The 13056-nt window shown below is 48.9% G+C and overlaps 1 protein-coding gene across 1 annotated transcript in view; it reads left to right on the top strand.

Annotated features, from left to right (window-relative positions):
- The window catches only part of LOC147140343 (sickle tail protein homolog), a 237456-nt gene that overhangs the window by 140863 nt on the left and 83537 nt on the right, over window positions 1-13056 (top strand). Inside the window, exons 16-17 of the mRNA XM_086043119.1 lie at window positions 1884-2045; window positions 10548-10806. Coding sequence (XP_085899245.1) covers window positions 1884-2045; window positions 10548-10806 — 421 coding nt within the window. The remainder of the gene's footprint in view (window positions 1-1883; window positions 2046-10547; window positions 10807-13056) is intronic.

Genomic DNA, 13056 nt, shown 5'->3' with positions numbered 1-13056 from the left:
TCTTGAAAAATCATTGCTTTCCTTTTTTACCTAGCTGGTGTTTTTTTCCAACTGTACCGTATATAGAAATGAATATATTATAGCTTCAGATCTATCTACAACCTGATGAATTGGATTGGTGTTAAATGAACGATATCAAAGCAGCCTTTGCCTCCTTTAATTTTCCCTATCTGGCCCTTGAAAGTTTGGACACCTCTGGTTTAAATGGAGATGCTAACCTTTTTAATGAAATCATCTAAACTTGTCTATAAATGTATTTGTTATTAACTTTTCACTTTTTTATTGACTTTACTATAAATTTCTAGCAGGGTTATCTTTAACCAATATTAATGCCAAATTGATGAACTTGAATTGATAAGTTATTAATGTATTACTTTCATGTGAGCTTTATTTCTGAAACCTCATGAAATTAAACACAGACAAGCGTACATATGTATACACTGAACTCTTACTGATGAGCTAACCTACTGTGTGGACAGACAAAAGCAGAGCAATTTGGTAATCCAGTTCAGATTAGCAGCAGGTACAGTATGCATTTACAATGTCACTGTATTGGGCATGTGTGTCTATTACTGCAGATGAGAACACACGCTCACTTGCTATAGAAAATACTGTGCATATGGTAATGTTAGCTGGTTATTTGCATTTGAGCTGATCCACCATTTTGTTGTTGGATGTGTCATTGTTGGCAATGGACGTATTTTATTGTTTAACTCATCAGATTATGACACTGAAGTTCAGCGCGCTGTAGGCTTGGCCCCGGAGCAGGAGGGAGCACCAATTGTCCGCCATTTTGTCCATTTTGTGTCAAATAGAAATTGCCCATAGGCCGGTCCGACTATCATTTTAAATGGACTTCCGTTAGCATTTCCGACTACCAACTTCAGCAAACTAAAGAACAAAAAAAAAAAAAAAGACAAACTACCACTAAAATGCACTGCGGGATTCTAGTTAAGTTAAACTAATTTTAGGATAAAAAATAAAACTTTAATCACTGGGTAATATTTGACACGAAAGACTCACAGCCTCATCACGGCCGGACTAAATGCATCTCCTTTTAGCACTTTCTAGGACCTTTTTTTGTTTGTTTTATGTACCTTCCAGGACCTTGGAGGCCTTGCAGCATTTAAAGGAGACGCATTTAGCCCTTGAGCCTTAAGGTTTGAGGGGGGGGGGGGGCGGGCGAAAATAGACGATTACACAGACGGGAAAAAATGGGCTTCCGACTACGCTTAGTCCAACTATTTTTTAAAGTTTCCCGTCTATCGTTTCTTGCCTTACAAAATGAGTGTCCGTTGTAAGCGGATAGGCGGACCAGTCCGTCTCATAGGCGGAATGCCCAGATCTGCGAATGACATGTTTTTCCAATACTTTTTCGAATACAGTGGGGCCTCACTTCACAAACTGAATTTGTTTGGAGATTGTTTGGGAACCAAAATGTTAGTGAACTAGAACATTTTTCCCCATAAAAAAAAAAATAAATAAATAAAATTAGCCCTCTGGCCCCCTGTGGCACATGCTCAACCATAACACTTTTTTAAGCGCATCAAAAATGCAATAATAATTTGCGCTTTTCACTTTATTGGGAACCATCTGAGGCCTAATTTAGAGCAAAAAAATCTGAAAGATGCGTACCTGTATGAGACATCCGTAAATGACATTCGCTCTGTGTAAGAGAAAACACTACTACGTTTTGTGCATGGATGCAGTGATTGTTCACAAATTGAAGCACAGTTCATAACTGAAGCAATATTCGTCTGAAAATGTTCAAAAACGTATTTGGTCATGAACATTTGTGAACCAAGGTTCAACTGTATATTGTATTTATGGTATAAAAAATTTGGATTGAAATACTGTTACAAATATCATCCTGTGTCGTGAAGGTGAGTACATGTAGCAGAGAGGGCAGCCCTGCCCTGCAGAAGCGATCCGCTCCTCTCCAGTCAGATGAACTTCACAGATCAAACGTGCCACAAACAACTCAAGAGAAGCACACAACAAACCAAGGCAAAACCTCTTTGAAAACCACTGCCAAACCTATTGAGGTGAGCATTGCACCTGCTGAAAATGATCACAGTTACATGATTTACATTTTAGTACACTTGTATTTTTGGGGGGTGGGGGGTTTAGGGGCACAATTCTTACTGGACCGTTTGCATTTTTTTTCTGAAGTGATGAAAGTCCTTATTTGCAGTTCAAGAAGAGCATTGTATTCACCTTTTATTTTTGAAGAAAATGTTTTTTTTTCATGAGCTTTTTATGAGCAGTTTTGTTAAGCAAATTATGTTTTCATTGTGTTGTCGGTCTATAATTTTCCAATTGTACATTATCATAACACTTAATTACCAATGTTTGTATTTTTGTTGTGTTTGTTATTACATATTTCAAAATATTCAATATAATTTACCAACATACTGGCCCATGTTTTTTAAAGGAGAATAATGTTCTTTAAAAATATAATCTTCTCATACCAAGTCAATTCTGTATTAAAAGCATTCTTTATCATCTGCAAACCGTAATTATTACAATGTCTTAAAAATCTTCTTTATAAAATGTAGTGTCTATGATGACTAGGGTTGGGCATCGTTTGAATTTGGATGATTCCGGTTCCGATTCCGGTTCTTTGATTAAATTCCGGTTCCTAACAATTCTTGATTCCGATTCTTAACAACAAAAAAGGAGTTGTTTTTGGACAAATCACATGAACTTCTTCATGAACTTTTTACCATTTGTGAACTTTACCATGGATTACTCAAAGGGCAGTTTTTAACCAGTATATTTACTTTAATACATTTGTTTCTACTATTATTTAGTATTATTTTTCTCAAGCGCTTTATTTTTGAGAAGTTGAAGACTATACAAAAATGCAGCTGTTACTGAAAACATGCTACTGAACACCAATTGATTGGCTAACCTTGTCTGGCTTTAGACAAAATACATATGACAAACACAATGCTAGCAAGGAAAGACTATCTAATCTAAGCAGTCTATGTAGCCGTATGATGTATCTGTATGTACAGTATTTAACTGCGGTCAAGCCAGCCTCCACTCAAAAAATGAAGTCAAGGTAGCCGCCCCTAATTTCCTTCATATCAGGCATTACGGTAACAGGTCGCTGACAAGCGGCGAAAGCCCCCTTCAGAATAAAAGCACGCCATTACGTTGAACTGGACGTCATTGCTTTGGGTTAGAAATAAATATTGTAACGAATTGGGTTATCTGTGTTGTGGTCCAATTTGTGTTTTGCCGAGTTGTGTTGTTTTCGAGGCTAATGAATGCATCGCGAGGCTCGCTAGATGGGAGAGGGTGCGGGCGAGAGAGGAGAAGCGGAGGACGAAGGAGAGGGGAACTTAACGGTTGTTGTACTGTATTGTCGTCGGCTCTGGCCCACAGTAGCCGGTTGGACTAATAAAATGCGTTAATTATACTACGTCTGATGGCATGTTCTTGGAAGTCGCTACAATATTCTAAATAAGCTCTGTCACGTGTGGATCGGGATATGGACCCATACGCAGACATGACACGGACGTTGAACTATATGACATCATAAAGGACATATATAGGACTTTATGACATCATAAAGGACAGAGCATAAAAGGACCATAACATCTGCAGAGCAACTGATACATCACGTAAACAACCAGTCATTACAGTACCCTCCCCCCTCAAGGGGCACCACCTGGTGCCCAGAATCTAAAACAACAACAGAAACAAGGTCCAAAAAAAAAAATTGAATATAACACAACAAGATTTAAAGTAACTAAACGGACACTTACAAAAGAACCATGATGAAAACATGAAACTAAATTCTAAATCCAGTTCGGTGGGCGTCCAGGAGGCCTGACGAGAGGGTCCTGGTGGGGCCAAACCAGTGACCGTCCAGAACAGGACAAGAGATTCTTGACGGAGTCCGTCAGGTGGGTGACCCGGAGGCCAGAAGAGAGGTTCTTGGCGGGGCCAGTCTGGTGGGCGTCCAAGGGGCCACACAGGGGATGAAGGCAGCCTCAGGCCTTGCGCCGCTGTAGCAGAATCGGAAGGAGACCGCCGGGCTTGCGCCACTGAAGCAGAATCCAAGAGCAGCCACAGAGGTTGCGCCGCCAGAGCACAGTCAGAGGGCAGCCGAAGGCCTTGCGCCACCGGAGCAGAAGCAGAGGGCAGCCGAAGGCCTTGTGCCGCCGGAGCAGAAACCAAGAGGACAGCCGCAGAGGTTGTGCCGCCAGAGCAGAGTCGGAGGGCAACTGAAGGCCTTGCGCCACTGTTGCAGAATCAGGGGGCAGCCTAAGGCCGTGCACTGCCGTATCAAAATCAGAATAAGGCTGCAAAGCTTGCTCCGCTGGGGCAGAGTCACAGCCTTTTGGAGCGGAGGAGCCAGAACAGGGGCCTGCATCTGCTGAGGTGCCGGGAAGGAGGCCTGGCACTGCAGAGGAGCTGGCATGGAACCCTGTAGTTGCCCAGGTGCCAGGACCGGTTCCTGGCACTGCTGAGGCACCGGGTGCAGAGGAGCCAGCATGGGAGCCTGTAGTTGCCGAGGTGCTGGTAGGGGGCCTGGCACTGCAGATGAGTGTGCATGGGAGCCTGTAGTTGCCGAGGTGCCGGTAGGGGGCCTGGCACTGCAGATGAGTGTGCATGGGAGCCTGTAGTTGCCAAGGTGCCGGTAAGGGGGTCTGGCACTGCCGAGGCACTGGGACGGGGGACGGAATTTGCTGAGGCATCACGATGGGGTCCTGGCACTGCAGAGGGGCCGGCCTGTGAGCCTGTATTTGCCGAGGTGCTGGAAAGGGGGCCTGGCACTGCCAAGGCATCAGGACTGGGGCCGGCATTTGCTGAGGCGCCAGGAAGGGGCTCTGTCCCATCAGCCTCCCACCATATAGCTTGGGACGCACACGAGACACGAGGGGTTGGGAGTACAGATAGTAAGGAAGGTAAACTAGAAGAAACGGGATGAACGCAACTAGGTGAAGAAGTACACAGTGAACGAGGTGTCGAAAAAGGCGGGGAGTGTAGTGGCTTGGGTAAAGGTTCGTGATGACATGACTTGGAAAAGGCTGGATTATGGGAGGAACCAGAATCTCTACTCGGACGGCTACCTTGGCCACCTCGCAGGGTCCCGTGTAAGTGGTCAACCGGGCACCCAAAGAAGTTGTCCAAAGGCAAGGGTTCAGCCATGGACACTAAGGGTACAGGTTCGGAATAAGATAAGATAAGATAAGAATGCCTTTATTGATCCCACAGTGGGGAAATTTTCATTGTTACAGCAGCAAAGATATAGGTCACACAGGGACGGCGGCATAATGTGGCCATTAATGTATAACACTGACGGCAAACATTTAGGATCAAACCTATGTAAATATACGCAGTAACATGTGTATATACACATGTATATACACACCAACAAACACATACATAAAAATTATGAGGAACACTCATTTTGACCAGTACATAGTACAGAGAAAAAATACTCTAAGTAAGTGACAGTGCTGCAGTGCTGTAGTGAAATATAAGGGACAGCATTGGATAAAAATAAAACTAGACTAACAGTAGTGGGGAATGTTGAGTATTGCACGGTATTACAGTAGGGGGGAATATAGGGTATTGCACGATATGAGCTCAGGTGCAGGACTGCACAATTGCACTAATGTCCGCCAGTTTGTAGAGACTACACAATGTTCTTGTTAAAGAGTCTGACAGCAGCAGGCAAGAAGGAACGGCGGAATCTCTCCTTTGCACAGCGAGGGTGTAACAAACCAAGGCAAAACCTCTTTGAAAACCACTGCCAAACCTATTGAGGTGAGCATTGCACCTGCTGAAAATGATCACAGTTACATGATTTACATTTTAGTACACTTGTATTTTTGGGGGGTGGGGGGTTTAGGGGCACAATTCTTAGCTCCCTCAGTGACAGACTTGTCACTGAGGGAGCAGTGGAGTGCTGTTAGGGTGCCCTGGAGGGGGTGGTCCGGGTTGTCCAGCATTGATGACAGCTTGGCCAACATCCTCCTGTCCCCCACCGAGTCCACAGAGTCCAGGGAGCAGCCCAGGACAGAGCCGGCCGACAGAGTTTGTCCAGCCGCTTCTTGTCCCGGGCCGAGACGCCGCCTGCCCAGGTGACCACTCCCTGGAAAATGACCGATGCAACCACCGAGTCCTAAAAGTTCCTGAACTCCAAAAGACCTCAGTCTCCTGAGTAGGAAGAGTCTGCTCTGACTCTTCCTATAGAGGGCGTCTGTGTTGTCGCACCAGTCCAGTTTGTTGTTCAGATGAACACCCAGGTACTTGTAAGTTGAGACTCTCTCAACATCTGTTCCCCGGATATTCACTGGTGCAGTTTAAGAGTGCTGGCGTCTACCGAAATCCACCTCCATTTCTTTGGATTTCCCTGCATTGATCAGGAGGCGGTTCTGCTGGCACCAGTCCACAAAACCCTGAGTAAGTTCTCTGTACTCCCGATCATCTCCGCCTGTGATGAGGCCGACAATCGCAGAGTCGTCAGAGAACCTCTGCAGGTGACAGGTAGGGGGGCTGTAGTTGAAGTCCGAGGTGTAGAGGGTGAACAGGAAGGGAGCCAAGACAGTTCCCTGTGGGGCCCCTGTGCTACAGAGGAGCACGTCAGACACACAGTCCTGTGTCCTCACATACTGTGGCCGGTTTGTGAGGTAGTCCTGGATCCATGTGGTGAGGTGGTGTGCCACCCCCGCCCGCTCCAGCTTGTCTCCCAGTAGGGTGGGCTGGATGGTGTTGAAAGAACATGATCCTCACAGTGCTCCCCGCCTTCTCCAGGTGGGAGAGTGAAGTGTGGAGGAGGTAGATGATGGCATCATCCACACTGATGCCAGGCTGATATGCGAACTGGAGTGGGTCCATTGAGGAGCTAACCAGGGGCGCAGGTGGACAAGGACCAGTCTCTCCAGGGTCTTCATCAGGTGAGACGTCAGTGCCACTGGTCTGAAGCTGTTGAGCTCCTTCGGGTGGGGGGTCTTTGGCACCGGGACCAGGCAGGATGTTTTCCATAGCTGGGGGACCCTGCCCAGCTTCAGGCTCAGGTTGAACATGTGCTGGACAATTCCACACAGCTGGTCTGCGCAGGATTTGAGGAGCTGGGGGCTGATGCCATCTGGACCCGCTGCCTTCCTCGCCTTCATCTTCTTCAGCTGGTTCCTCACCTGAGATGTTGTGAAGGCCAAGGCTGGGCAGGAGGGGGTGGTGGCTATCTGGTGTAGCTGGGAGCTGGAGACTGTGGAGAAAAGGGGGGTGGGGGGGGGGGGGGGGGGTGATACGCCCAGCAGGAGGAGTAGGTGTAGGCTGCAGCAGGAGAGACTGAGTGGAGGCAGGCATCTGATCGAACCTATTGAAAAAGAGGTTCAGCTCATTTGCCCACTGCAGGTCCCCCCCAGTCCGGGTCTTGGGTTGTCCGTGGCCTGAGATGGTCTTCAGGCCCCTCCAGACTCCCCTGGCATTATTCTGCAGCAGCTGCTCCTCCATCCTCTTCCTGTAGGACCTGTTCCCTTCTCTGATCCTCCTCCTCAGCTGGCGCTGCACAGTCTTCCGCTCCTCTATGTTGTACTGTGTGAATGAAGGCAGAGAGGAGGAAGGAGAGGCATGATTGAAGTCACCAGAGATGAGTATCAGGGCATTTGGGTGCTGTGTTTGTAGCCTGCTCACTGCTGCAGTCAAGACATCACAGGCTGTGTCGCTGCTGGCAGCTGGTGGGACGTAGACGGTCACCGCGATCACATGACTAAACTCTCGCGGGATGTAGAATGGCCTCATGCCAACAGCTAGCAGCTCAATATCCCTGCTGCAAAGCTGCTCCTTAATCGTGATGTGCCCAGGATTACACCATCTATCGTTCACAAACACAGCCAGCCCTTCTCCTTTCCTCTTTCCACTCTCCAGCGTCCTGTCCGCGCGTATGATTTGGAAGCCGTCCAATTCTACGACCGCGTTCGGCGTTAGCGCTGTTAGCCACGACTCCGTGAATAGCATCAGGCTAGCGTCCCGGAAGTCCCTCTCATGCTGGGTAAGCGCCGCTAGCTCGTCCATCTTGTTGGGGAGAGATCTAACATTCCCCATGATAACAGACGGGAGGACGGGATGGTATCGTCTCCTCCTTTCCCGGCGTTTAACCCCCGCACGAGATCCCCGTCTCTTCCTCCTCAGCTCACGGGGGATATTGGGTCTCGCCCCGGGAGCCAGCGCAGGGTTAGCACGGAGTGCTAACAGCTGATTCCGGCTGTAGACAATTGGGGCGCGGCTCCGAGCCAAGTCGCCGGACACGATTGCACAAAAAATAGCCATCAGCAGCAGCAAGAATACCGCAGTTTGGGTCTCTATTGCTACGCAAGTTACGACTATCAACTATATGAAAAAGGTATGAGGTAGAGTAATATTAAGGAACAAAAAACACACGAAAAGGATCACAGATGAGCCGGAGCTACTGTAGCGGGCTGCCACTCGCGCGGCGCCGGAACCGGAATGACGCGACCTGGAAAAAGCGGACGTACGGGAGGAACTAGAACCTCTACTCAGGCATCTACGTTGGCCACCCCGCAGGAGTACCGAATGGCCAACCGGGCGCCCAAGCCAGTGTCTGATGGAAAGTGTTCTGGAGTGGACACTAAGAGATCATCATCAATAAAAACGTGACAAAAACTGACAAGGGCTTGAATAATGACTTGGGGAGGGACACGGAAAACCAAAATCAGTGTCGAAATCTGAATCGGAAACTAAGGGATCATAATCGTAAAAATGTGACAAAAACTGTGGAGGACTTGAAAAAGTAGGAAGCCCAAAATCAATGTCAGAATCAAAATCAGAAAGGAGATTAACTAAATCATGGCCATCTTCACAGTCATAAAAATCTATATCTAAAAACAAAACTTTGTCTGTTCAACGAGAAGGGGACTGTACAAAATTAAGACAAGTTGATGGCAAAGACGAGAGAGACAAAGAGAGAGCTTACACGAAGGGTTTGTGGGTGGTCAGCAGGCCGAGGGCGGTTGGAGGCAGACCAGGACTTGCGATGGCTTTAGCGACCCATCGTGGAGGAGCGACACGAGAGGATCCCAGTGAAAAGGCAAAGCAGCAGCCAGTGAGACAATCATTACCTAATTGGAGTTGGAGAGATGTTTAGGAGCAGATGGTGATGTCTCCGGCTTGAGGGATTGTGTCTGAGTCTGCTGGGTCCATGACTGGTCAGTACGTTCTGTCAGGTGTGGATCGGGATTTGGACCCATACACAGACATGACACAGAAGTGGAAGAGTAAAAAGTCTTTATCAACAAAAATACAAAGTAACAACAGAGATCAGGACTGGAAGAGAGTTTGTATCCTCACTCAAAGAAGATTTGTTGTACTAACAATGTGTCAGTGTGTCACTCAAACTCTTAAAGTGTAAGACTTTAGGCCTATATGACATCATAAAGGACAAGATATAAAAAGGACCATAACATCTGCAGAGCAACTGATACATCATGTAAACAACCAATCATGTAAACAACCAATCATAACAGTTGCTCTCTGTTATAATGCAGCTAGTCCACTTCTGAGAGAATGTAGAATGATTAAATTGAATCTTGAGATGCATTGAAAAATAAAGAGTATTTGAAATACGGATATATGTCTGCAAGTATAATTTGTTTTCATTTTTTATTCAAACCAATCCAATTGACATTTAACAACAGTACAGTCGTGAATGACACTAGACCCCCCCAGCTGTCCACCAAAGGAAGTCCCATCCAAATCTGACGTTCCATTTCAAAATAAAAGTGCCCTGAAATATGCACATTTCACTGTCATCAGGCCTGATTTTAAAAATTCATGAAATATTATCCTTTAGCAATCGTGATAACAGACCAGTTCTGCAGGACACTAGACTAGCCCTGCTGTCCACCCAAAAAGTCCCATCCAAATCTGATGTAGCATTTTAAAATAAAAGTCCTAATATATACATGGTGCATCTGCGTATGCTATAAACTAAATATTAGCTGGATATGTGCAATTGTAAGTTGAACTTGTTGAATCAATGTTGCCATTAGACGTACTTAGCCGATTCTGACTTTTGGGTCATAAGCTGCATCGCGTCAGTTTGATGGCTAGGCGTCGGCCGAATTTGCCAGCCAGGCCAGCCCAGGCAGGATCACCGACCCACCGCGGTGTCTGTGGAGATCCGTGGGAAGGGCCAGGCGCACGCCCAGAGTCGCCGCCGCCGTGGTGCGTGCTTGCCGGCCGGTACGAAGCGAGCAGAGGGGCTGACCTAGAGGTCCACGGCAGCTCGAGTGGGCGCGAGCTTCTGTGCTATTTCGACGCAGCTTCGGCGGCAGGAGCCCGCCAGCCCGGGGCTGCGCGCGCACACACTTTGTTTTTTAATCGGTCGTACTTCGTTTGTGCTTCTTCCGCGCGGCTAACTAGGAATCGAAACTTAGCACCCACATTCTAAAATCTGAACGGTTCCAGGAGAACCGGAATGATGGACCCAGTTCTACTCAATTCCGGGTTCTCGGTGCCCACCTCTAATGATGACTATGAACTTGTGTGTGACTGTTTGACAGAATACTGAACGAGAATCTCTGGAAGGAAGTCTGAGTCAAGAAGCCAGCAGTGTATGCCAGCGAAGCACCCATCCAACAAACCAGCCCTCAATTTCCACCATAAATTTAGACCAGGTCCTGCAGGAAGCCCAGGCCAGTCTGATGAATTCCATTCCTGATCTGTCAGATACAAAAGTGGGTCACTCAGATTTGGCTTCTGGAGAGATAAATCCCAGCGCTTCCAAGACAGACATGGAGAAACCTCTGGACACACTGCAAGGTAGACTTTGATTTACCGGTATATGAAAGTCAGAGGCACGTAACCTGAAGTAGCACAAATGCTTGTAGTACTTGAAAGGGAATTTTGAGCTGTGTGACTTTGTCACTAATTTGGTTAACAAATGTTACAGGATAAGAACTTGTCTACAGTATTTCTACCTCACAGTTAATAAGAACGTGTATGTGAACAGAGGATATAAAAAGTTTAAACACCCCTGTTCAAATACCAAGATTTTGTGCTAATAATGCAACCAAAATAAGTCATGTACTGTATGCTCCCCCCGTGAGCCGTCACCTTATCGTGGTGGAGGGGTTTGCGCGCCCCAATGATCCTAGGAGCTACGTTGTCTGGGGCTTTATGCCCCTGGTAGGGTCACCCATGGCAAACAGGCCCTAGGTGAGGGACCAGACTAAGCACGGCTCAAAATGACCCTTTATGATGAGTAAAATTAACGGACCACGTTTTCCCTCGCCCGGACGCGGGTCACCGGGGCCCCCATCTGGAGCCAGGCCTGGAGGTGGGGCTCGATGGCGAGCGCCTGGTGGCCGGGCCTGCACCCATGGGGCCCGGCCGGGCTCAGCCCGAAAAGGATACGTGGGTCCCCCTTCCCATGGGCTCACCACTGGTGGGAGGGGCCAAAGGGGTCGGGTGCCGTGTGAGCTGGGCGGCGGCGGAAGACGGGGACCTTGGCGGTCCGATCCCCGGCAGCAAAAACTAGCTCTTGGGACATGGAATGTCACCTCTCTGGCAGGGAAGGAGCCTGAGCTGGTGTGTGAGGCTGAGAGGTTCCGATTAGATATAGTCGGGCTCACCTCCACGCACAGCTTGGGTTCTGGTCCCAGTCCTCTCGAGAGGGGTTGGACACTCTTCCACTCTGGAGTTGCCCAGGGTGAGAGGCGCCGAGCAGGTGTGGGCATACTTATTGCCCCCCGGCTTGGCGCCTGTACATTGGGGTTTACCCCGGTGGACGAGAGGGTAGCCTCCCTCTGCCTGAGGGTGGGGGGACGGGTCCTGACTGTTGTTTGTGCTTTTGCACCAAACGGCAGCGCAGAGTACCCACCCTTTTTGGAGTCCTTGGAGGGTGTGCTGGAGGGCGCTCCACCTGGGGACTCCATCGTTCTGCTGGGGGACTTCAATGCTCACGTGGGCAATGACAGTGAGACATGGAGAGGTGTGATTGGGAGGAACGGCCCCCCCGATCTGAACCCGAGCGGTGTTCGGTTACTGGACTTCTGTGCTCATCACGGATTGTCCATAACGAACACCATGTTCAAGCATAAGGGTGTCCATATGTGCACTTGGCACCAGGATACCCTAGGCCACAGTTCGATGATCGACTTTGTAGTCGTATCATCGGACTTGCGGCCGCATGTTTTGGACACTCGGGTGAAGAGAGGGGCGGAGCTGTCAACTGATCACCATCTGGTGGTGAGTTGGCTCCGATGGTGGGGGAAGATGCCGGCCCGACCTGGCAGACCCAAACGTATTGTGAGGGTTTGCTGGGAACGTCTGGCAGAATCCCCTGTCAGAAGGAGTTTCAACTCCCACCTCCGGCAGGACTTTTCCCACGTCCCGGGGGAGGCGGGGGACATCGAGTCCGAGTGGACCATGTTTCGTGCCTCCATTGTTGAGGCAGCCGATCGGAGCTGTGGCCGCAAGGTGGTCGGTGCCTGTCGTGGCGGCAATCCCCGAACCCGCTGGTGGACACCAGCGGTAAGGGATGCTGTCCAGCTGAAGAAGGAGTCCTATCGGGCCTTTTTGGCCTGCGGGACCCCGGAGGCAGCTGACGGGTACCGGCTGGCCAAGCGGAATGCAGCCCTGGCGGTTGCTGAGGCAAAAACCCGGGTGTGGGAGGAGTTCGGGGAGGCCATGGAAAATGACTTCCGGACGGCTTCGAGGAAATTCTGGTCCACCATCCGGCGTCTCAGGAGGGGGAAGCAGTGCACCATTAACACTGTTTATAGTGGAGATGGGGTGCTGCTGACCTCAACTCGGGACGTTGTGGATCGGTGGGGAGAGTACTTCGAAGACCTCCTCAATTCCACCGACACGCCTTCCGCTGAGGAAGCAGAGCCTGGAGACTCTGAGGTGGGCTCTCCTATCTCTGGGGTTGAAGTCACCGAGGTAGTCAAAAAGCTCCTCGGTGGCAAAGCCCCGGGGGTGGATGAGATCCGCCCGGAGTTCATAAAGGCTCTGGATGTTGAGGGGCTGTCATGGTTGACACGTCTCTTCAGCATCGCGTGGACATCG

This window comes from Filicampus tigris, chromosome 10 (genome assembly GCF_054856515.1).
Source record: "Filicampus tigris isolate MCC_2025a chromosome 10, RoL_Ftig_1.0, whole genome shotgun sequence".
In the NCBI taxonomy this organism is placed as follows: Eukaryota; Metazoa; Chordata; class Actinopteri; order Syngnathiformes; family Syngnathidae; genus Filicampus; species Filicampus tigris.
Note: the sequence above shows the minus strand (reverse complement) of the source record. Positions and strands in the feature narration are given on the sequence as shown.